At 60.2% G+C, this 24,483-nt stretch overlaps 1 protein-coding gene across 2 annotated transcripts in view; it reads right to left on the bottom strand.

Moving 5' to 3' along the window:
- Window positions 1–378: 378 nt before the first annotated feature.
- MTCL2 (microtubule crosslinking factor 2) overlaps window positions 379–24,483 on the bottom strand; it is a 31,114-nt gene continuing 7,009 nt past the window's right edge. The window contains exons 2-15 of one of the 2 annotated variants that reach the window (XM_074888030.1): window positions 22,667–22,891; window positions 20,937–21,095; window positions 18,230–18,292; window positions 14,064–15,296; window positions 12,940–13,059; window positions 12,630–12,755; window positions 12,034–12,264; window positions 11,749–11,856; window positions 11,267–11,434; window positions 9,940–10,191; window positions 9,694–9,765; window positions 9,265–9,335; window positions 7,562–9,011; window positions 379–7,466 (exon numbers count right to left, since the gene is read on the bottom strand). In XM_074888030.1, the coding sequence (XP_074744131.1) occupies window positions 7,317–7,466; window positions 7,562–9,011; window positions 9,265–9,335; window positions 9,694–9,765; window positions 9,940–10,191; window positions 11,267–11,434; window positions 11,749–11,856; window positions 12,034–12,264; window positions 12,630–12,755; window positions 12,940–13,059; window positions 14,064–15,296; window positions 18,230–18,292; window positions 20,937–21,095; window positions 22,667–22,891 (4,428 nt within the window). In that variant the 3' untranslated portion in view covers window positions 379–7,316. The remainder of the gene's footprint in view (window positions 7,467–7,561; window positions 9,012–9,264; window positions 9,336–9,693; window positions 9,766–9,939; window positions 10,192–11,266; window positions 11,435–11,748; window positions 11,857–12,033; window positions 12,265–12,629; window positions 12,756–12,939; window positions 13,060–14,063; window positions 15,297–18,229; window positions 18,293–20,936; window positions 21,096–22,666; window positions 22,892–24,483) is intronic. The other variant, XM_074888031.1, reaches the window with a different exon arrangement.

The following is a 24,483-nucleotide window of genomic DNA, read 5'->3' as shown; positions in this document are numbered from 1 at the left end:
AGCAGCTTGTCCCACCCCAGCCATGTCTTCAGTATCCAGGACCCCAAAACTGGGCTGCAGGCATTGCTCACTGGTGGCCTCAACTGTGCCCTGCCCTGTGGCAGGGATACAATTTTTGGGGACCCGAGGGGGCCACTGACAAACTGCTGCCTCACACTGAGGCTCAGGCTCTGCACAGCCAGGCAGATGCTGAGAGATGGGGGCTGTTTCCTTCATTGCCCAGGACGTTACAAAACCACAGGAGCTGCATGTTCACTGTAGCTGGTGTCCCCAGGGGCTGTGGCAGGCAGGGGACAGGCAAGGCTGGGAACAGGACAGCCACCACTGGAGACACATCGCTGCTCTGTCACATTTGTAAGAAGAGGACTTGGAGACAGCTTTATTTTTTCATAGAGATTTTTAATGTTTGTTTTTTAACAGACTTGATTTAAATTTTTGTTTTCTACAATAATTCAATGTAAAAATCCCAGTACAATATACAACAGTCTGAACATTTGGAATAAGAAATCCAGCTCGGGGAGACATGTAAGTTCAGCTAGTTTCTAACACAGGTAGCAAATTCCCTCTGCCCTCCCCCAGATTTCCAGCCAGGAAGGCATGTGGACAGGAATGCTTTACAAATGTCACCCCCACCCTATCCAGACACTGGCTGCTGTCCCTGCTCGTATTGCAGTGGGATGGTCCCTCAGGTACATCACCTTGGAAAGGGCAGGGTCCCCTCCATGGGATGGCTGGGAGCCTCCAACGTTGCAAGGCAAAGTGCAGCCAAGCAAGGGTGGCTGGCCCTTGTGCGTGAGTGATGTGGGATGCTCTGAATAGACCCTGCACACGGGTCCCTCAGGGCATGGGGCTCCCTCAGGATGGAGAGGAGACCTGTCCTCCCCTTGGCAGCAGTGCCTTGTGCCCTAGTGCAGCCATAATGTCATTGAAAGGGGATGGCCATGTCCCTGCATGGTCCAGCCTGAGGAAAGGAAAACAAAGATGGTGCAAGGATCCCTGGCTCTAGGGTCTGAGGGGTCATCTCAGGGATAGCTCACTGGCAGGCTTTCAGGAAGCCACTTTGGCCTGGCCTATGGTACTCAAGCAGCCTGGGATGGTTCTGCTTGAACAGCCTGGAGTGGTCCTGCTCAAGCTACATGGGGTGGTTCTGCTTGAGCAACATGGGAAGGTTCTGCTCAAGCTACATTGGATGATCCTGCTCAAGCAGCCTGGAGAGGTCCTACTTGAGCAGCATGGGGTGTTGCTTCTCAAGCAGTGTGGGATGGTCCTGCTCAAGCAGCATGGGATGGTTCTGATGGAGCAGCATTAGGGTGGTCCTGCTCAAGCAACCTGGAGTGGTTCTGCTTGAGCAGCATGGAATGGTCCTGCTGGGGTAGCATGGGGTGGTCCTGCTTGAGCAGCATGGAGTGGTCCTGCTCAAGCAGTGTGGGCTGGTCCTGCTCAGGCAGCATGGGATGGTCCTGCTTGAGCAGCATGGGGTGGTCTTCCTTGAGCACCATGAAGCAGCTGTAAGTGGCAGGGATAGTTCCTCATGTCCTGCAGCATCCCAAGCACTGCATTCAAAGCCATGTCTGGCCTTTCTTGCCCCTCTTGGAAATCTTCCACTGCTCAGAGGTCTCCCAAAGATGTGTGTGCTTGAAGGGATCCCAGGGGGCTCTGGTCAAGCACCATGTTCCAAAATAGTTATTGCTAATGCTAAACCAAGACATCGGTGACTTTTTCTAGCTGAGTTTTGAAACCTTCCAAGGGCAGAGATCCTCCCACTTCCCCGGTGACCAGTTACAGCTGCACCAGCCCTAGGGGGAAGTGTTTCCTGATGTCCAGCATGAATCTCCCTGCCTGCAAGCTGTGGCCATTACTATGGCACTGTGGCACTACTAAAGTGCCCTGAGTAGTGGGGATGGGGTGGGGGGCTGGTTCTCCATCTAACCTACCCCCACATCACATCCCCAACAGTCAGGACCCTTCCTGCTTGCATCAGGGGTGGCTGTGCTAGCGGTGGCTTTCCTGGGCTGGTAAGGGATGGGATGCAAGGCAGGGGAAGGAGGAAGCGAAGGAGAAAATAACAGCAGGAGTCAGACGTGCTGGGAGTAAAAGAGTGCAGGGAGGATGGAGGAGAGGATGAATGGGAGAGGTCAGGCTGGGAGAAGATGGGAGGTCAGGATAGAATTGGAAGGTGAAGGAGAATGGACAGTGAAAGGGGGAGGTGTGAGGTAAGGGAAGATGGCTGGAGGTCAGGAAGGGGTAAAGGGGAAACCTGAGGTAGGTGGGACACTTGGAGGATAAGGAGGGATGGGGAGATGGGGAAAGGTGGAGGAGTACAAGGAGAAACAGGGAGACTGTGGGAGGTGAATGGCAAGGGATGGTGAGATAGCCAGAGGTCAAGTATGAGGAGAGACAGAGCAAGAGGTGAAAGAGCATGAAAAAGGATGGGGAACAATGGGAGGTGGAGGTTCACAGGAACGATAGAGAGACTGAGGTGGAGGAAGAAGAGGTATGAGATGGAGGATGAGGGAGAAGGTATGGGAAATGGTGGGAAGAGGAAGACAATAAGGTATGGGCAATGGTGGAAAGGTGAAGATGATGAAAAGAGAGGTTGGAGGAAGATGAGGAAGACTGGGAAGATGGTAGAAAGTGGAGGACGAGGAAGAACAGGCAAATAGCAGGCAGAGTTAGGGCATGAGGAGGGATGGGGGACAGTGGGAGTTGGAGGATGAAGAAGGGCAAAATGGAAGAGGACAAGGAGAGATGAGATGGCAGGTGGTGGCGAACAAGGTGGGAGGGGGAGATGGAGATGAAGGAAGAAGAGGAGGGATGAGGAGACAGCGGGAGATGGACGAGGATGACAGGAGGGATGAAGAGACATTTAGGGGGCAGAGGAAGACAAAGACTGGAGGGCAATGGAAGAGGATGGATAAGGAGATGGTGGGAAATGGAGAGGCACAACGGTGATTGGAAATGTGGGGGTGGAGGAGAAGGCAGGATTGGGTGATGTTGGCACCTGGAGGAACAGGGCAATAGTGGAAGGTGAGGGTGGATTTGGGAATGGGGGAAGTGGAGAAGGATGAAGAGGATGAGGAGATAGGAGGAAGTAGAAGAGGATGAAGAAAGATGGGGAGATGAGAAGTGGAGGTTGAAATGGTTTGGGGTGATGGTGGGAGCTAACGGAGGATAATCAGGGATAAAAAGATGGTAAGATGTAGAGGCCAGTGATGGTGGGAGCTGATAGAAGATGAGAAGGAATGTTGAGATGTCGACATAAGGAGGAATATGAAAGGAAAAGAGAAACTGGAGGCAAAGCAGGATGAGGATGGATGGGACAGGGTGGAGGTGGAGAAGGAAGACATGAGGAGATGGTGGGAGGTGGATGAGGATAAGGAGGAGTGAGATGTGGTGGATGAAGGAGGAGCAGGTGAGAGGGATGGAATGCCAGTGTGACAGGAAGACAGGAAGGTGGGATATGAAGGGCAATGGAGGAGCACAGGAAAGAGGAGTGAGAGGTGGTGGGTGATGGAAGAGCATAGGAAGGAGGGATGGGAGGTGGTGGGTGATGAAGGAGAAAAATAAGGAGGGGTAGTATGTAATGTAGGATGCAGGAGCACAAGAGGGCAGGAGAGGACATGGTGGGTAATGGAGGAGCAGGGCATGGCAGGGAGGGATGGGACATAGTGGATGACAGCACACTCTGGAAGGAGTGTGGAAGGAGGGATGGGATGTGAAGGGGGTGGAGGAGAACAAGGAGGGATGGGAGGTGGTGACAGTGGAGCACAAGAAGGGATAGGACATGGTGGAGGATGCAGGAGCACAGGAAGGAGGGACAGGACATGGTGGTTGATGGAGGAGCACAGATAGGAAAGATGGGACCTGGTGGGTGATGGAGGAGGATGGGAGGGAAGGATGGGACACAGCGGGTGACAGGAGCACAGGAAGGAGGGATGGGATGGGTGGACAACAGAGGAGCAGCAGAAGAAGGGGTGGGACATGAAAGATGGAGGTACACAGGAAAAGGGATGGGATATGGTGGGTGATGGAGCATGGGAAGGAGGAACAGGGTTGGTGGGTGATGGAGGAGCACAGGAAGGAGGGCTGGGTTGGGTTAGGTGGGTGATGAAAGAGCAGAATAAAGAGGGATGGGACATGGTGGGCAATGAAAGCACATGTAGGAAGAAAGGAATGTGAGGATGGAGGATAACAAGAAGGAAGGATGGGACATGGGATCAAAGAGCAGGGATGAAAGGGATGGGACATGATGATAGAAGGAGCAAAAGAAGGAGAGGTGGGTCATACTGCATGATGGAGGACCTCAGGGAGGGACAGTTTAATGTAGTAAGCCTGCAGGAGGCTGGGACCTGCAGGTCATAAGGGGCACAAGGGCAAGAAGCCATGGGCAGTGACGGGAAAGGGGATGTGGGGTCCGTGTGCAGGCTGGGGTGAGCTGCTGGGCAGGAGGGGATGGGATGGGGAGGCATGAGAAACACCAGCATCACAAGGACAAGGCAGAGCCAAGAGGAGCCTGGTGTGAGGTGACAGCCCTGACAGCAAGGCCATGGAGGATCCATGGGAGATGATAAGGAGCCCAGTGGCATGGCACAGTCAGGGTCAGCACATGGGGATGGTGTCGAGGGGAGACAGGCGGGTGAGGACAGGGTGGGACACTGTGTCTAGGTTGGGCAGCTGGCAGGACAGCAGGGACAGAGGGTCAGGATCTAGATACATCTCCCCACCCATGGGTGCCCCAGCCACCCCACACTCCCCTCCGCAGCAGCACCAGTTCCCCAGACAGGACAGGCATCACGGTCCCCCCACCGCAGCACGGGAAGGCAGCACCGAGGGCGTGGGTGAGGGGTTGCAGGGCCTTTATTCATCACACAACAAGCAGGCATGGTACAGGGGTGCAGGACGGGGTGGGCAGGGGGCCTGTCATCGGGGCAGAAGGTGCCCTTCATGCGACCTTGGCATGGGCTGGTGAGAGGAAGCAGGACAGGGCAGGGGCAAGTGTGGCTTTGCCCGACGCACCTTGGGCTTCACCCCGGGCCGGGCACTGGCGTGGGGGGAGGACAGGGACAGAGGCTGCGCAGGGGCTGGGGCTGGATCAGCCACCTCCACACCTCAGGCAAGTTTTCCCCGTTGCCTTTGCAAATCCCTTGCTGGCCTTGGCTCAGCCCCCAGCCCTGCAGGAAATGCCCAGCACCACTATTTACAGAGTAAGACAGAACTGACCAATATTACAAATAATTAAAAGGCAGTTGTAAAAATGAGAAACCACATTCCAAAAGTAGAGAGTCTTTTAAAAAAAACCAAACAAAACCAAAACCCCCATTATCAATGAAAATGCTAAAAACCACCCCGAAAGGATCTATGTACAGCAGGAGATTGCCTGTGGCAGCGCTGCGCCTGCCGGGGTGCAGGGACCCGACTTCTCCGTGGCAGGCAGGGATGCTGCCTGGCCCCGGCTGCTGGTGAGGGTGGGCAGCGCCTGCCCTGCGCGTCCCACACCCGGGTGACGAGGGTCCCCGTGGGGCCAGACAGGCGCTGCAAGAGCAAAAGGCCATCGGTGCTGGGCCTGCTGGGCCCTGGCTGATGCTGGTGTGTCCGGAGACACAGGCAGTGAGTGGCCGTCGCGGAGATGCTGACGGAGGCTGCGACGTGGCAGTGATGCGGGCAGCGTGCGGCTGGACGGGAGGGGGCAGCAGCTTCGGCAGCAGGAGCATTTTTAAACCGAAGATGCAAGATGACAGCAATGCGCAGAGCCCCTGGAGCAGTGTACAGAGCCCCAGAGCAATGCAGAGAGGTCCTGGAGCAGTGTACAGAGCCCCAGAGCAATGCAGAGAAGTCCTGGAGCAGTCTACAGAGCCCACAGCAGTGTACAGAGCCCCAGAGCAATGCAAGGAGCCCCCAGAGCAAGGTACACAGCCCCTGAGCGATGCACAGAGCCCCGGGAAGCGGGGGCACCTGCAGGCAGCTCCATCTGGGTGATTCCCTGCCTGGCCCCTAGCAGGCAGCTCGAAAATAGGTCAGGCAGCCACCTCAGAAATTGCTGTTCTCTCCTGGGGCTGCACAGAGGCACCAACGCTGCTCTGCGTGGGGCTGGGATGCAGCCCCCCAGCCCCAGGAGCTCTGCATTGCCGTGGGGGCTGTGGCTGCTGCCCCCCTCCCCCCCACCGATAAGGCTTTTTCTGATGGTGACCAAGGGACGTGTGGCGCAGACCACGGGCCACGCTGCAGCCTCCCAACCCACAATCTCTTAATCCAATTGGTGCATCTCCAATGTAGCTCATTTCGGTATTTTTAAAATGCACTTGGTTTTACATTGCAGGCTGTCCGGAGTTGGGCAGAGCCAAAAGTGGAAGGAAAAAAAAGGAAAGGAAAAAAAAAAAAGAGAAATATGTATATTCAGCACTTGGATGAGCAAATAACTACAAGTGGCCCCAGGCAGGGAGCTGGGTGCAATCCAGGGGGGCACCACAGCCGCGGCCCCTCGGGATGGTGGCGGGAGATACGCAGGCATGTCACGCAGGCACACACCGCCTCTCCCCACGCTGCGCACCCAGCGACCCCGGCTCTGCAGCTGGAGAAGCCAGGGGCACTGCCCGGACCCTCCCCAGCAGCGCAGGACCTCAGCAACCCCCCCGCCGCCCCGAGCAGAAGGGTGGCCAGGGAGGGTCCCCACAGCCAGCCCAGCCTGGGTGACCGCAGGGTCCCTCTCCGCCTCCTTCCCGGCCGGGGAAGCACACGCGGCCCCGCGGCTGATGCAACCGCGCCGCAATCGGGGCTGGCAGGGATGTGCCGGAGCTCGGGCAGGGCGGGCAGCGCTGGCAGCGGCTGCGGGGGCCGGAACCAGCACCCTCCACCCGCGGGGGCCAACATGGCATCGCGCCTCCATCCATCGCATCCATACGGCGTCCCTGCCGCGCTTCACCCCAGCCCTGCCCTATCTACACAACCAGCCTCCCCCGGCTGTTCTCCCCTTCTTGGGGCCCCAGTGAGCCCTCGGCATGGCGGGGCCTCAGCTGACATTCCTGGGGCGGTGGGCACCGGCGAGGACCCCCCAGTGCCGGCAGCGGCTCCGAGGGAGTGGGTCTCCGCGCAGGTGAAGAAGTCACCCTGGCGGGATGTCCCCGCATACCCCGGGGCTACCAGCGGCCTCCGCCTCGGGCTCCACATCTGCTTCGTAAGCGTCCCCTGGGGCGAGGGGACGGTTAGGAGACAGATGCGCCCGCGCCGCCTCCGAGAGGGGCCCCGCGGGGCGTCAGCGCGGGCGCTCTTCCGGCAGGAGAGTGGAAAGCAGGCACGCTGCGTCCCCCGGCCCCCCGTCCTCACTCACTCGAGCCCCCCGGCTTCTCCTCCGCCCTGGGGGGGTCCGCGGGGTGCAGTTTGCACTTGGAGGGGGAATGGCGGACAGCGGAGCGGGACGGCCGGGCGAAGCAGGAGGTGAGGGACTGGGAGCTGCAGTCACACGCCGTGTCCTGCAAAGATAGACAGGGCACAGGGGGGTTAGAGAGGTTGGCCACTCCATCCCCTGCCATGGCAGGACACCCCGGGGGACACCCTGCCTCGTTACCTCGCTGGCTATGGCCGAGATGAGGTCGGGGTCCCGCAGGGCTGCGTCCTTATTCCCCTGGCCGGGGGACAAGGGCTTGGGGTCCTCGCAGCTGCTCTGCTTGAGGACTTTCTTGTTCAAGACACGGGAGATGTTTTCGGCCGGGTGGTGGGTGGCTGGGCTGGGATGCTCGGCTCTCTTGCTGCCCTCCTCCCCAGTGACCTCCTTCTTCTCCGGGGGGGCGGTGGGGCTCTGTGCCCGCCCGCAGACATTCCTGAAGAACTCCTGCACGAGGCCATACTTGGGTGCTTCGGGCTTAGCCCGGCTGCTCTCAGGGCAGCCTGGCTTCCAGATGGACTCGGTGCTGCCCGCGTGCTCCACCACGCTGAACAGGCTGGACAAGCCATCGTTGATATTGCTGAGAACGGGGCTGTCACGCGTGGTGGTGGAGCGGGCCCAGGCAGAGCCGTTCTGTTTGCTCTGGTGCAGGTTCCAGAGGCTCCTGTCCTTGGAGGCGTCCAGCTTGGAGGAAGACCTCCTCTGGAGCTTTGGAGAGCCGTATTTTGGGGAGCAGCACGGCCGCTCAATCCTGGAGTGGACCTTATCCAGGGAGGAGGAGATCTGCTTGCTGCGCACGGACACGAGGGAGGAGCTGCGCGGGGACCAGCTCTTGCTGTGCACGCCGCTGCTGCGCGGCAGGTCGGTCTGCAGGCCGACGCTCACCGTCTGGATGGTTTGTGTCCCCACGTGGGCCAGCCCCACCGTCTGGCTGGACGCGCTTTTCACCTTCCTCTCCAGCGAGCTGGAGCGGATGGCCTGCCGCACGCAGTTGGTGATCTCCTTCATGTCGTCACTCATGTTACCGGAGATCTCCAGGTCATGCAGCGACGGGGGGAAGCGGGGCACCGGCGGCACCGTGCTCTCCACCGTGCCACCATCCAGCAGCTCCCGCTGCTGCTTGGAGAAGTTGCACAGCCACTGGCTGTAGGTGCTCTCAGCACTGGCTGACTCCTCCGGCTCCTTTGGCTTGGCCATGGTGAACAAGAAACCAGGTTCGATCATGATCTTCCCCTCCTTGTTGTGCACCAGAGGCGCCTCCAGCCGCCGCACCACCGGCGGGCTGTAGTAGATGCGGATCCCTGTCTTGTCGGGCGCCGTGTAGCTCCTCTGCATTTGCTTCTGGGCTGGGTCATGCCCAGAGAAGCTGCTTGTTCGTGAGTAGTCCCAGGAGGAGATGCCCAGCTTCTCCTTGGCCAGGCTGTCGGGGGCAGGTTGCTCAATATTCACATATGTACAGTTTGAGGGAGCAATGCCGGCGCTGTCCCGGATCCCGTTGGGCAGCAGCTGGGTGGCTGAGGATGCCTTTTTGCCTCGGGAATGGTCACCCAGCCCCGGTGCAGTCTTTCCAGGGAGGTAGGGAGAACAGTCGAGCAAGCTTTCAAACTCTGACATGGAGGAAACGGACTTGGTCCTGTGGGAAGACAGAGGATGGGGTTCACAAGGGGACAGGGCAATGGGTTGGTGGGCAGCTGGAAGCACCTCACTCCCACCCCAATGTGACCCTCCTGGGCACCCGGTCCTGCTCCTCATGGGAGCCCTTGGCCTCCAGGACAACTCTGGACTGTGGCTGCATCTCCCACCGGCTGCCGGGGCTGCCAACCCAGGGACAGCCCTTCACAGCCTCCCCCATACCCTGGGGACCATGCAGGCACCAGCACACTCACCTTTTGAGGTTGGTTCCCTTGGCTTCTGCTTCAGAGATTGTCTCTTTGTCTGTGATTTTTTCATTGAGAGCCTAGGAGGACACAGAAGAAAGCTCTGGTGTCAGCAAGCACAGGATCAAAGTACACCGATGGGCTGGAGCAGGGGCTGCACCCTGCTCCTCTCCAGCACCACCACCTTCCCCCATGCACCCATTCCCAGGGCTACATGGGGCTCACATCTATTTTAAATCAATTTTTTATAACCCCACCGAAGCCCTTGGGGTTCAGCCACATTCTCCACTGTCATTCTCCCCAGTCCCTGGTGCTTCCCCTTGCAGCCTCATTTGCTGTTCAAGGGGGTGTTATTTGGGGTTCACACGACTTCCCATCTAACCCTTAGCATAGACATGAGCCCAGCACCCCAAGAGCCCTCTGCCTTCTCTTGCCCACCTCTTTCCAGTTGCTGCTATGCTTCTCCATTTCAGAATGCTTCAATGCCCATGGGTTGGCTCCTTTCTGCAACTGGAGAACGTGTTGGTCATTCAACGTGTGCAATACGAGCCCCTCTGGGCAAGCAAAAGCATTTGCCGCTTGCCCCCGGTGTGTGCCCTGAGAGCATTTTCACACTCTTGGGGCACATATGGGAGGCTAGTGGCAGATGCTGGAGGACACATTCATGATGGGGGGACACCATACCTGGTTGATTTTGTTCTGCAGGTCCTTCGCTTGCTGCTCTGCCTGCTGCTGCTCCTCCTTGAAGCGGGCCAGCAGCTCCACTTTCTCCTGGTTCCAGTTCTTCTCGCTGATCTGTAGCTGCTTGGTGAGGTCCATGACAGCGCTGTAGGACTCGGCTAGGAGATGCTGGTGCTCCTCACGCTCCCTCTTCAACGCCACCTTCCAGTCCGGCAGCGCACGCTCTGCGATCCCTTTGCCTGCCTTTGACTCCAGCTGCGGGGACACATTGGTGGCTGTGGGGGACCCATGGCTCCAGCGTGGTGCTGGACATCCCCAGTGAAGGGACAAGGCTGTGGGCATCCTGGTTCCCAGTGCAGAGCCCACACTGCCCAGGTTGGGCTATAAGCATGTCCCCGAGGCCACATTGCACAGCACAGCTCGTCCATGGGCACAGCCCAGCCGCAGCCAGCCCTGGCCTGCAGCCGTGTCGTGCCAGACGGCCCAGCAGATGGTCACCCAGTGGGACAAGGCTGAATGTCCTGCCTGTTCGGCTGTGCTCTGCCTGCAATCCTGCCTGCTGGACCCGGCTCCTGGAGAGGTGCAACACCACCCGCAGGGCTGGCAGAGTGGACCCCGAGGATGCTGCTGCTGCTGGCAGCCAGGAAGGCACCTGAAACTGGGGAGCTGCCCCTGCAGCAGCTCTGCTCTCTTCTGGAGAAGAGAGAGGGAAATTGGGGACCACCGCTGAGCTCTGCCCGAAAAAATCCCACTTGCTGACACCTGCTCTGGGGAGTGGAGCTGATGGATGGCCACGGGCTGCTGCCAGCACAGTGTGAGGGAGCAGAAAAACCTCATCGCTGTGCGGGCAGGGCTGGGGGACTGATGGAACTGCTTCAGCAGGAGCCTCCCCCAGTGCTGAGGCTTCCCTCCCTCCACCTCCTGCCCTCGCCGCAGCCGTACATCTCTCCTGCAGCATCCGCAGGCGTGCAGAGCCCTGACCTGCGCTGTGACCCAGGGGAGGAGAGGAGGGCTCTGATGCTGCTCCCAGATGCCAGTCCTGGGGAGGGATGCTGAGCCCTGGTACCATCCTGCCCATCCCAGACAAACCCAGCAGAGGAATAAAGAGCATCCTCTGCTGCTCAACAGTCAAGACTTTCGTGCCAGCCCGTTGCTATGGAAACTCGACTGCTGAAGCGGCTGCTAATTGAGATTCCCACAGTGCCACCCTGCCTCCCAGCCCTGCCCAACAGCCAGCGCTTGGCACACGGTGCAGGCAGCCCCCCAGTCCCACATCCCCACCAGGCAAGGGGGGAGCTCCGCCAGCCTGCAGGGTGCCCGGGGCTCCCACCTGGGCGATGTGGCACTTGAGCTCGGCACGCTCCATCTCCCAGGCAGCCTTGGCCTTGGTGAACTGCTGCTGCAGCTCACTGGCGCCGCGCCGCTCCTCCCGCAGCTCCGTGCACAACTCCTTCAGGGTCACCTTCATGTCCGCCAGTGTCTTGATGCACTCGTTGGGCTGCCAGGGGATCAGGGGTGAGCGGAGGGATCAGGGGTGACCAGAGGGAGCTGGGGCCCCATGCCAGAGGGGACCCAATGGGGTGGGACCCCGTGGGAGTTGCCATCTCTGCATCCCATCCCCACAGGCTGCCCACTCTCAGGGTGAGGGACAGGGGGTACCACCAGGGCAGGGGACCAGCCCTGGGGGGGACATGCCAGCAGGGAGCACCGTCTCCCAGCCATGCACCCAGAGAGGAGCTGCCACCCCAAGCCATGCAGCTGCAGCAGGGACTGATCCTGCCCATCCCCTGCACTTGTGGGGACCCCGCTCACCGTGTTGGGGGTCCAGGCATCCCCGGCACATGTCTTGTTGTCCGCCTGCTGCTGCGGGGTGAGCTCCTCCTCCTCCAGCAGCAGGTACAGCTCCTTCATGCTATTCACCTGCAGGAGACACCACAGCTGAGGAAATGAGGGGACCCACAGTCCACGGCCAGGGATGGGGGACACCCGAGCAGCCCTGAGTGGAACACGCAGGCACAAGGGACAGCCCTGGGGATGCCTGATAGCGCGGTCCCCCCTCCACTGCAGCAGAGGTGGGAGCCCCTCAGCCCACAGTACCTCCAAAAAGTCCTCGCCCTCACTGTGCACCATCTTGCCCTGGCGCCAGAGCTTGAGGAACCACTTGAGCTTCATGAAGAGCAGAAGGAAGCTCTGCCTGAACTGCTGTGACTCCTGCACCAGCAGGTTCTTCTCCTGGCTCCAGAACTTCTGCTCCAGCCGCCTCTGCAGGTTCAGGCTCTGCAGCTCGAACTCCCGCCGCAGCAGTGCTTTCTGGTGGTCCTCCTTCAGCTGCAGAGAGACGCGTGGGCTCCAAGACAGGGGCTGGTGGCAGCGATGTGGTGCTTCCACCCCAGGGTCTGGGTTGAGCCTGGTGCTGGCTTATTTAACACCCCTGGGGAGCTGCAATGCCCTGGCAGCATGCTGGGGACCCTGGGGCCATCAGGCATTGCCACGGGTGGAAGCCCTGCACGGCTGCATGCCCATGTGCAAGGAGGATTGTGCTCAGCCCCTGTGCCCCTTGAAGATGGGACATGCTGTGTGCGGTCACAGATGACACCTGAGTCCCCAGGTGAGTCATCAGCCTGGGGCTGGAGGTGGCACGGCCATGGGCGTGGGGACACGTTTGCCAGGGATCAGGGCTGCTGCCTACTCACCTGGCAGATCTTCTGTGAGAAGTTGTCCACCTCGTCCTTCCTCAACTGCCTCTCCTGTGAGAGCTGCTCCTGCAGTCCCCGCAGGCTCTCGTTGGCCTCTGACAGCACCAGCTGCAGCTCCTTCATCTGCAACGGCCCAGGGAGGGGATGGGGACCGTGGGCTGTGCGTGGCTGCACCTCCCCGTGTCCCTCCCTGAGGGGGCTCTGCAGCTTCCCTTGTCCCTGGCTCTCAGGAGGGACAGCCCCGTCCCCACAGCCCTGTCTCCAACCCCACTGGCCAAGGGCACATGGCTCCCTGCCTGCATCGTACCTCGGTGGCGTAGGAGTCGTTCTCCTCAGGCCGGCAGGTTTTGTAGCTCCGGGGATGCGTGGGGTCCATGTCCTTGGTGTGGGGGATGCGGTAAGGGTCGGCGTCCCTAAAATCAGGCTGCTGCATGCGTGGGCAAGTTAATGAGAACAAACCAAAAGAGCGGGAAGAAAAAAAAGCCAGAAAACAAAACAATGGGTCTCCGAAACAGTAAGGAACTACAAGACAACAAAAAGGATGAGGAGGAGAAGGAGCTTCATCACCATGGCAGGAGACAATGCAGAAACCAAAAGGAAACACAGGATGAGGAGACACGTGGCCTGGATTGTTTGGGGAAAGGGGAAAAAAGAGAGAAAGAGGGAAAAAATGTGCAAACACCAGTTACGGTGCCATGCAGTGACTGGGGGAGACTGGGACCTGGGGCTGGTGGGATCACATGCAGAAAAATAGGACTCTGAACAAGCGAGTGTGCTCCAGAAAGGGGCTTGTGCCCACAGCCCCAACCACCATTGACATCCCCGGTCCCTGGCATGACCTGGGCCCCCTGGAGAGGAGGGGGATGGCAGGGCATGTGCTGCTCTCCGCTGCTCCAAAGGTTCTCGCCATCGGATGCAGATTTGCCCTGGGGCCTTTGCTCTCCAAATTACCCTGCCTGGGTACCACTGCGGACTGAGGCTTCTCACAACTGGGGTCCCTGAAATTTGGGCTGCTTTCAGGAGGCTGCAGGCTGCTCTTCTCCCACCTAGCTCATCCCCAATAAGAGCGAGCTTCCAAGCTGGGGATGCTGGGCTGAGCTGGGGGAGAGCAGCCAAATTGTTGGCCCCTGCTAAGGTGGGATCGCACCCAAGAGACCCTGGCCGTGGGCAAGGCAGCCTCAGCACGTCCAGCCCGTGCTGGGATGCGCCAGGATGCCCACGGCCTCCTGCCCTGGGCACACTCTGTTGGAGCAGAGTCCTACCTTGTCCCCGGTGCCACTGGCATGCAGCAAGGTGTTAGTGTGGGGTTTGCTCTGGAGAGGCAGGAGGGAGGTTACGTGGGGGATCGGGGTTTTCTCTGTTAAAGCGGGCGGAAACGGGGCAGCAAATAAAGCGGCAGCTGCTGCGGGGGACGTGGGAAGAAGCCCGTACCTGGAAGTCGGAGGCATGCTCCTTCTGCAGCCCCTCTTTGGTGGCGTCGTGACTGCTGGGGCTGGAGAAGGGGAAAGAGTCTGTGTGCTCCTTGAGGCCGCTGGTGAGGTGGTCCACCTTCCTCGCGAAGCAGCCCAGGTCCTGCTGGAGCACGCCCAGCCGCATGAGGAGCACATTCATCAGCTTGGCATCGCTGGGGCTCTCGCCGCCGCTACCCACCGCCTCGCCCAGCAGCCCCCCCGCGCACTCGTTGTCCAAGCAAGCCTTCAGCCCAGAGGTGAAGCCATTGGCATCCGAAATCAAGACATCAATCGCTTTGCTGACGAGCGCCGCCTGGTCTCGGATGCCCAGCAAGGTCTCCAGGTCCTTGGGCTTGAGCAGCTTGGCAGGACCATCGGGCACCTTCCCACCGCTAGGCACCCTGTCCTGCCCATCAGCTTCGCTGCTGCCCATCCCGTCCCTCCAGCCAGCGGTGGGGATGCACTGGGCCGAGTCGCCGGCCTCGGCGTCGGTCTCCAGCATGGGCCGGGTGGTCTGGCAGGAGGCCAGGTCGCAGCGCTGGAGGTTGGAGAGCAGCACGCGGTTCTCATACTGCAGCTTCTTCACCTTGCCGCTCAGCTCGCTGATCTGCACCTTGGCTGTGGCCAGCTCTTCCTGCGAGGGCTCACTGACCACCGAGCAGCTGTCCTCCGACAGCGTCACATCCAGCTCGTGGTCCGACTTGTACTTGGTCAGCTCGTTCAGGAGGAGCTTGTTCTGGTCCTCCAGCTCCAGCAGCGAGCGCCTCAGCAGCTCAGCCTCCTCCTCCACGAACTGCAGGTGCCGGCGCAGCTCCGCCACCGTGTCCCCTGCGTCCCCGCAGCCCGAGATGCCCGCCAGGAACCGCATGTCCTGCCCGGGCAACTCTCTGTCCCCCTGGCCCTTCATGTCATCCATCTCCGCCCGCAGCCCACGGTTTTCCACCTCCAGCTCCACTATCCTCCGGCTGAGGATGTTGGCTTCCTCCTCCACCAGCTTGAGGTGGACCTTCAGCTCGGCCTCGCGGGAATGGGGAGAGTCAGCCAGCTCCTCCACGGAGAGGGAGCTGTCGAGGTCCCCATACAGGGACCTGTACTTCAGCAGCTCCTCCTTCATGCCATCATTCTCCTTGGCCAGTTTGGTCAGCTTCTTGCACATCAGGGCTGACTCCTCCTTGGCAAAATGCAGCTGGCACTTCAGGTCCGCACTGTCCTCCTGGGGACCGAGAGGGCATGGGCGTTAGAAACGTGCTTCCAGCTGCCACGGTGGCTCTGAGCAAGCCCCGGGGACATGCCACCTACCCTCCCATCCCAGTGAGCCCGGGGGAGCTGCAGCCCCCACTCACGGAGGGGGAAAAATAATTTGAGATCCATCCTGAAGGCTTTCAGGGAGAGCCCAGAGACAGGGCAGGATGCCCGGGCAAGGAGACTCATGGTTCCGACCCCAGGAAGGACACCGAGCGCTGCCGGGGATGCGGGGCCTGAGCCCAGCCCCGCTGCAGCCCAATCCGCCGTGGGTAGGAGAGGGAGGGAAAGCTCTCAGACTCCACAGAGCAAAATAGAAGCCAGCAACAAGGTTTCCTCCTGAAAGCTGGCAAACGCTGAAACAACTAGTGCTGCTGCCTCTGCAACCCCCCCGCCGGGGCTCTGCTCCTCCCGCTCAGCCCCAAACACTCCATCACGGGGTGGAGAAGTGCTGGTTTCGGCTGGAAACCTCCCAGAGTCCCAGCCCTCGCCCAGCACCCATCCTTGCTGCCACCACCTTGCCAGGGGACAGAAAACTCAGGCAAACCCCCCACATCAGCCTGCTCGTCCCTTCCCAAGCCCCTTTGCTTCTTGGGGCTGTTTCTCCACGTGTTTTTTTTTAAATTTAGCAGTTAGGATCTCGGCTATTTGCCCAGGCAGACTGTTTCTCTGCTTTCGAAAGCTTTTTGGATGGAAGACCAGGATTTCCTGACGTCCCAGCTCACGGCTTCCCGTGCCATGGGGTCACTCGAGTGCTTCGAGCTCTGGCACGGTGACTGCCAGGAGGGGACCTGCCGGGCTGTGACCTTGGCCCCTTGACACCCGCTGGAGCCCTGGGCGGGTGCTGGAGGTGGCCGAGCCCTTTGGCCGGGTGGCTACTGGCCTCGGCAGCCCTCTGCCTGGCTGAACTCATCCCCTTTCCTGTTTCCTTGGCTGGCAAAAACCAACTGTCCCCCGTTTTGTGTGCTCCTGGCCCCCCAGCCCCACCAGCCATGTCCATGCTCACACCCCCCAAATCCTGCAGCAGCTATTTACTCTGCAAACTTCCCAGGCTGCTCATATCGAGGCCAGGGGTGATGGGGGGAGGTCCCATGAGTTTGGGGTGCCGTTTTATACCCCAAACACCCTGCTGTGACCACAGGAACCACCCTGCTGCTCTTCCACGCTCATGCACAGACAAACAGCCTCGCTAAGGCGCAATAAAGCTGTTCCCCCCCTAATTAGCTGCAAAGATCAGGGGAGGGCTGGCGCAGGCTGCTCTCCCCGGCGGGGCAGACATGACCTCAGTTCCTGTTTTTCTAGGGAAAAAAAAAAGCAGCAGCCCGGTGTGTCCCTCTGCCCCTTGGCATCACTGGAGGGACACACATGACTCAAGACCACCTCGAGTGTTCCTGGGGTCTGGGGCAGAGCTCAGGATTGACTCTGTCCCCGCCCCCAGCTTCATTTTCGGTGAGCACTGATTCTCGCCCAGCACAGCCGGGCAGGAAAGGGGCCCAGGAAGCCACTGATGAGTCACGAGCATCTGTGCCCGCAGGGCCACCGGGCCACGGCCGGCTGCTCCAGAGAGGGAGCATCGCAGGCAGAGGCGGGGGCCACGTCCAGGGGCATTTGCACCTGAGGAAGCTCAGGGTTTGCTTTCCAGCACCGGCTCCTTCCCAGAGCATCGGTCCCACTGCAGAGCTGGGGCCGCATCCAGCCCCACGTCTCCAGGCTGAGGGGCCTTGGCTCCGCGGGGGTGTGGGAAGCAGATGGGGGGGGTTTACTGCGGCCCAGGGCTGGGGTTTGTTTCCTGCCCTGGAAGAAGGCAGAGGAGGGGCTGTATTTCTGTTTTGGAAGGGTGTGACGAAGGGGTTCCTGGACAGCCCCCTTGGCTCGGGGTGCAGCCGGGTGTAGGTGCAAAGCCATGGCCTGCTCTTTGGGGAAATGGGGGGCAGGACTCTGGGACCATCAGCTGGCCTGAAAGGGCTCTCAAGGATGGAGTTATAAGTAGATCATAAATAAAAGACCGAAAGGGAAAGTCTTCGAGGGCCTGGGGATCTCCATTGCATGACTGCACAGAGTGGGCTGTGCCAGCAATGACACAGGTCACCCAGAAAGCCTCGGGGTGCTCAGGGTCCCTGCCGTGAGATGCTCTCAGCAGCGTGTGGCAGGAGTGGCTTTACAGGGTCTCCCTCCCTGCCCCAGCTTTGGGGGAGCAGATCTACTCCCCAGAATAAACCTTTCAGGTCTTCCACCTTTGAAAGAGGATTTTTCCAGTATTAATACACTTGCATTCCCGCAACAGCAGCTCTGCCTCTCCGAGCCGTGGTAACAGCATTAGCGAGTCACAGCAGCTCAGCCCAACAGCAAGTGACAGCTGAAATCCTGCTGCCGCTGGCAAATCCCCCCTTGCCTGCGCTGCCCCAGCAGCCTGGCGTGGGGCAGGGACTGCGCGGCCTCGAGCCGTTCCCCACTGGGACCCTCAGCTCCCCAAACCCCACGGGGCTCCCAGGCCACCCTTGAGCATGGCCGCTGGCACAGGCAGGAGGGCCCAGGCTGCAACAGCCACAACACAAGAGCAGAAGCAGCTTTGTAATGTAAAAGCCAAAGTCCTTCAGCTCCTTACTGCAGTCTTGACACACAGAAAGGGTTAAAGACACACGGAAAGGGTTAAAGCCACTGGCTGGCCACTGATGCTCCATTGATAAATGAGACAAGGGAGGGGTTGAGGACAATGAGGATGGCCCAGCACATCAATTCCTCCCTTATGCAGGGTCTCTGAAAGGCAGGACAGCCCTGCAAGGGAGGGGATGGTGCTGCCATGGCCAGATTTACTTCTGGGCCAGGCATAGCCTCCAGCTGGCACCATGACCTGGGGTGCTGGTGGGTCACCGTGGCATGCCCCGGACACACTGGCGCTGATACCTGCACAGACGGTTTCTTCTCGGTCTTCCCGATGGAGCGAGACCCCCGCTTCTTCAGGGAATTCTGTAGAGAAAAGAGAGAGCTGTTACCCACAGTGATGGCACGGCACCCCTGCATGGACAGACAGACCCAGCGTGGGTGGACATCAATGCTGACTTCTCCAGTCACTCGTGAACCCCACGAAAACACCAGAACCCCAGTGGGCTGAGGCCCTTTGCTTTGGGGGAGCTGGACTGGCAAGCATTGTATCATGAGGTTTGGCTAGAAATTCCCCCTGCAGGCAAGTGAGCAGTGAGAAAGTAGGAGTGAGCAGGAAATGAGCCGTGGAGAGGCTGAGTCACGGTCCTGTCAGGCTGGATGGAGCAGGGAATCCAACCCCCAGGCAAAGGGATGGCTCTCGGGGCATCCCAGTGTGGGAGCAGTAAGATGATGACGTTCCCCATTGCCTCTTCCCCAAGCAAGGGAAACATCCTGTTTGCTCAGCCATGGGGAGAGCTCCTCAGCAGGACGATGCTGACTCTGCCCTTGGGGTCTCTGGGGACACAAGGGACGATCCCCAGGCTAGCGAGGACAGCTGGGAGATGGGGAGGCCAGACAGAGCCATAAGGGAGACTGGAAGGGGGGAAAAAAGCGGGTGCCCAGAGCAGGGCCAGTTATCTGGGAAGGGGAGTTGGGGGTTTCCCCCAGGAACACCCACACAGCCCCCCATGAGCTGATCCATGTGGCCGCCCTGGACCTATTTCCAAGCTGGCGCTGAGGCCCAGCAGCCAAAGAAAGCAGCTGTGAAATGTAAGCTGCTGCCTGTGCCAAGGTGCCGGGCTCCAGGCTTTCCTATTAAGGCCACGACCATCGTGGGAGCTGCTGCTGGGCCTCTCCCGGGGGGCTGGCTGTGCCACGTCAGCATCTCTCACCCCCACTGCGCTGGGGACCGGGGCTGGCGAAGGGCATCGCCCAGCCCCAAGCACAGCACCCTGGGCCAGACAGCAGCTGTCATCGCTCCACCTTGGGCACATCCCTTGGGGTGGCCATGCCTAAGGGGCTCGTCATGGCCAGGCTCGATGTAGCAGGCTTGGTGTGGGGTACCTGGACCAATCCCACTTTTCTCCTGCGCCCCAGGAGACACCACAGAGGGGTAGAGCCAGAGGGGCAAACGCATGCGCCTTTGGGGATGATCTGCCCGTCCAGACAATTATCCAATTATGGGAGAAACCTCTTGGAAGGAAGAAATAATCATCCCTGAGGGGTGAGCCCAGCCCTGCGCAGCCTCCACTCCAAGTAGTCGGCTTGGCTGCTAACAAGCTCTGCCATGCTCTGTGCCCTCCAGAGGGAGGGAGGAGGCGGAGGAGGGCTGTTAACTCACTGTTTGTCTAATTAGCGCTCTGCAATCGGAGAGTAACCCCAATGCCCTTGCTAGCCTGGGGACACGCCATCCCCAGGCTCAGGAAGCTGTGCTCCAAGCTGTGCCAGGTCTCCTGCCAGCGGGCAGTGTCCCCTCTGGGCTCAGGCAGCTGCAGAGAGGGGCTGTATCCTGCCCCACACTCTTTTGCCAGGGCAAGGCAGCAGCTGGCACTCAGGTCTCCCTGCGCACTGACCACGCAACCATTTTCTCTGCCTGTTTTTCAAGCGTGAGAGCTCAGCTCCCGCTGCTGCCATTTGTTATTCAGTGCGCGCTCGCTGGCTGCAGGGAAACCCATTTCACGCCTGTTAGCGAAGGCTGTGCAGCAGAGGGACAAGACACCCTGCCTGGGGTGACGCTGCTCCGTGCCACCCCAAGAGAAGGTGGCTGCAGAGGGGATGGGTGCAACTGCAGCCGTGTCCTGCGGCTTGCCAGGAGGTGGCCCCGGCGTTAACCAGAGCCAGCCGTGGACATGCCGAGCCGTGTGCTGGCTCCCTGCCCTGCCACGCAGGGGAGCATGGCTGGGGGCAGAGAGAGCCCTCCCTGTGCTGTGTCCCCGTCCTCGGTGGGAGCAGGGCCTGCGCTCTGCCACGGCACGTCTCCCCCCACGCGCTGCCCTGACGGCTCAGCCAGCAATGCTTCCCGAGGCTCCCCGGGGACCAGAGGCATCCCGGGCAGTAGGGAAGTGGGTTACAAGTGCTGCGATGGATCACAAACCCACGCTGTCACCGGGATGCCTTTCCTGTCACCGAGGATGACAGCGGTCCTGGCCAGGAGCTGGTCCCAAACCCAGCATGGCACGGAGCACCCTGGACCTGTGCGTCTGGGTACATGCATGGCACACAGCTTCCACAGATGGGATTGTGCTCTGCAGCACCGCTGGGACACCACCGGGACATCAGGGCCACGCAGACCCACGGCTCAGCCCGCTTCAAACTAGCAGTGTGTGGTCAGGATATGGCCAGCACCGGGCACTGTGCCAGGGACCCCACACATCCTGCAGAGCTCTGGCCAGTGGGAGTTGGGCATGGCCCAAGTGGCCGGGCTGAGCCAGTGGCTGAGGACACATAAAGCAGTTCTAGTGCAGGGGGGGAGGTCCCATAGCCCCCCTGGGACGGGATAGAGCCACCCCATGCTCACAGGGTGGGATGAATCACGCCTCGCCAAGGGCAGGCACTGCTTGGGTTTCACAAGCATCTGCAGCAGGGTTTGGGTTTCAGCGGTGTGAGCAGGGATGGGGGATCCTGCGGTGCAGGGCCAGGACACCTGTTACGGTCAAAAGCCTTGGGACGCCTCCCGATCCCCCCTCACCTCTCGGAGCTTGTCCATCTCGTTCTGCACCACCTGCTTGGCCAGCTCTGTCTCAATGAGCCGCTGGCGCAGGTCCTCGTTCTCCTCCTCCAACCTGATTCTCTTCTTCTCCACTGCCTCCAGCTCATTGTGGAGCCGCACGGAGACGTCCTTGGCCACCTGGGGACACAACAGGGCTGTCATCAGGCTGACTGCAGTGCATGTGGGCTGGGACCGCAGTGCCTGGGCACCTACCATCCTCATGCAGAGATCACCAGGCTGTTATAGAGGCCCTTTAGAGAAGACACCATGCTGGTGACACCCCAGCCCTTGTGTGTGTCCTCTTGATGGTTGCAAGGCTGTCCAGCATCCCCATCCCCTGGCCAAACCCTGCCTTCCCCGGCTCTAATATGATGCTGCAGGATGCTTGTTGCCTCTTCATACATTTTACCCACACCATGAGGCTGGAAAAGCCCCACCAAGGCTGGAAAAGCCAGTGAGCAGCACCAGAGCAGGCAGCCTCTCACTGCAGGCAGCAGCTGTGCCGACCGGGAGAAAGGCGAGCTGCTGCATCACGTTACAGCAAAAAAGGCAGCTGCCCCCGGGGTGAAGAGTGTCTCTGTCCATCCCAGGCCCAGCCTCGGAGGCCCCCTCTCCAGATCCTTGCATGGGAGCAGCCCCTGGCATAAAGGGAGCTTAACAGCATGAAGCCTCAGCTCCTGCACCTGCAGGAAGGGAAAAATTGTCCCCAGTCCTCCTGGTACCTGCCCAGTTCAGGGTGAGAGGCAGCAGCAAGCCCCGCTGCAGGGCTGTGGGGGCTCAGGCCATGGTGTCAGGCTCCCATTCCCCCCAAGGATGGGCTGTGCTGTCTTTCCCAGAAAGGGAGAAGCTGGAGGGGGGCATTTTTCGCAGCAGCACTCCAAGCCGTGCTGCCAGGCAGTTTGGGTAGGGGGCTGGGCCGCTGGCAAGGACAGACAGGGCAAGGTGGGTTCACAGCCCTGCACTTGTGGCACATCTCAGCTCCGGGACCAGCTGTTTTCTGCTCAAAAAACTTTAAGTTACTCCTCGAGCTGTTGCCCATCCCCGCTGAGCCATCCCCGGCTGCCACCGCACCCCGCTCCTGGCAGCGGCTGTGTCAGCAAGAGCCCTCAGCAAACACTCACCGGCACCAGCGGCTCCTCGAGGGCCAGCGGCTGGCGAGGGCCAGGCAATGTCACCCTGCAGAAATCCCCTTGTCCCTGCCCCAGCCTGCCTGCCACAATGCCTGGGGCTCTGCAAGGTTTCCCCGAGGGCCGAGAGGAGCAGCTCCCAGATCCCCAGGGTCCTAGTCCCCATGCTCCCTCCCTGCCCACTCGTGCGGCTCCAGCCCACGGCGGTGGCCCTGTCCTGTCCCCATCGGTGCAGGATAAGGGAGCTTGATTCCAGGGCACACGGCCAGGCTGGGCTCCAGCCTGCACAGGATGAACCTCACATATGGCACTGCGAGACCCCCATCCTTGGGCAATACTGGCCCTCTCCACCCCCAGGATCCCCCCAAAACACCTGTGAGCTGAAAGCACTGCTCCCCACTTCTCCTATCACCACCGCTAGCGGGGAATCACGATTCCCCCATTAATGACCCCATAAACAGCACAAACCCACTGAGCTCCCTGCACCCCAACCACCCCCCTCACCAGCAACCACGTCCACCAAAAAGCACTTTGGGGGATCTGGGGACTGCCAGGACGGGGACGTCGTGCTCCCGGCCTCACCTTGACGTCCTGCTCGAGGCTGTGGATGAGCTCGCCATCCACCTGGCCCGTCTGCGCCACGCGCAGGCTGCGGCGCTCAGCCTTGCGCAGCCGGTACTGCAGGATGCGGCAGGTCTTGCTGGCCTGGTCCAGCTGCTGCCGGAGCTCCTGCAGCTGGTAGACGTCCTCCTCCATGTAGACATCCCTCATCTCCAGCATCTCAGCACGCAGCTCCTCGATCTCATCCTGCAGGGAGACAAGTGTTAGAGGGAACAGACCCCACAGCTTGCTCTTTTCTCTTCTCCCCCTGGGACATCTCCTCACCATGGCTCCCCTGCCCTCCTCCATCCCACCAGCTATTTTCACAGACTTCAACCCCCCCGGGTCAAGCCCCATCCTTGCAGGAAAAGGGCTCAGAGTCAGCTGGGCACCATCACCCACTGCTGAGCCAGCCGCCTGGAGGGGGGGAACAGCCAACATGGGCGCCTATAAATATTTGCGGTAAAAGAAAGAGGAAGGTGGGGGAGGGAGAGGAGCTGCAGGAGCAGCACAGGCAGCAGCCGCGGCGAGAAAAATGTAGGTCGTCTTTGGAAAAGATGTGTCAGGGAGGCAGGCGAGGGAAGGAGGAGACGGCAGGCAAAGACAGGGGAGGCAACACAGGGACATGAGCAAGATGCCACCAGTGCTGGGGACCAGGGATTGCCCCTCGTTTTGCCAGCAAGCAGCAATTGTTGGGCTGGGTCCCCCTTCCACCCCTTCGAGTCTTATCAGCTCTCAAGGTGACAAATCTCCCAGCCCAGCAGAGCCTCTGGCGTGGGGCCGCAGCGTTGCTGTCACAGCAGGGCCAAGGGTGACATCCTGCTGGCACCAGCGCCAACCCAAAGCCTCCTCCATGATTGCTGTGGGATCCCCTGCAATAGCCGCAGCCCCAGTGCCACCTCCCCATCCAGCGCAGAGCTATGGCACCGGTGATGCTCAAAGACTGTCCCCTCCAGTCCCCAGGGACCCACATGAGCAGCACCGCCCAAAGCTCTTTTCACATCCTCACAAGCATAATCTCAACACAAATCTTGCAAGCAAACGCTCCAGCCGTTGCACCGGCTGTTCTCCTCCTCAACAAGACCTGGTGGACCTGGCACGCTCCTGGGAGGGGATCGAGCAGCTGCTTTCCTGCCAAAACCCCCACCCACCAAACACCTTTCATCGCTGCCAAATGCAACTGCCACTTGAGAGGTGAGGGGCTCACGCTGCTGCCTTGCACGGCGGCACAGCCCAGGGAGGGACGAGATGAGGACTGGGCACAGGCAGCGGGGAGGCACATCCCCCATTCACCCCAGGCAGAGGGGGACAGGATCCCTCTGCTCCTGACACCACCCGTGACAGTGACCCACAGCCTGGGACAGCAGCACTGTGCCGGCTCTGCCAGGCGCTGGCACACTCGCCGCTGCACTCGCCCGGCCCGGACAAAGCCCCAGCTGCAAGAATTCCCCCGAAAGGCGAATCTGAGCCTGAGGAGGGGGGGCGGCAGCTGCGGGGACAAGTCACAGTCGCTCACTGTTGGCTTTAAACACTACGTGACAAATAAGGAACGTCAATTAGACAATCCCGGATTATCTCCCGGTCCAGGCTGCTGGAGCCTGGCGGCACCACAGCCACCAGTGTCCTGCTGCCCTCCGCCGCTCTGCTTCATGCTGGGGGGTCCTGAGCACAAGAGCTGGGCAGAAACAGCCCCGAGGCACCAAGATGGGCAGCGGGGTGTCACAGGGACACCTGTCTGGGTGCTCCAGGGACAGCCACTGACTGTCCTGTGAAGAGGCATCACTGCAGGCACATTTCAG

The sequence above is a fragment of the Strix uralensis genome, chromosome 18 (genome assembly GCF_047716275.1).
Source record: "Strix uralensis isolate ZFMK-TIS-50842 chromosome 18, bStrUra1, whole genome shotgun sequence".
In the NCBI taxonomy this organism is placed as follows: Eukaryota; Metazoa; Chordata; class Aves; order Strigiformes; family Strigidae; genus Strix; species Strix uralensis.
Note: the sequence above shows the minus strand (reverse complement) of the source record. Positions and strands in the feature narration are given on the sequence as shown.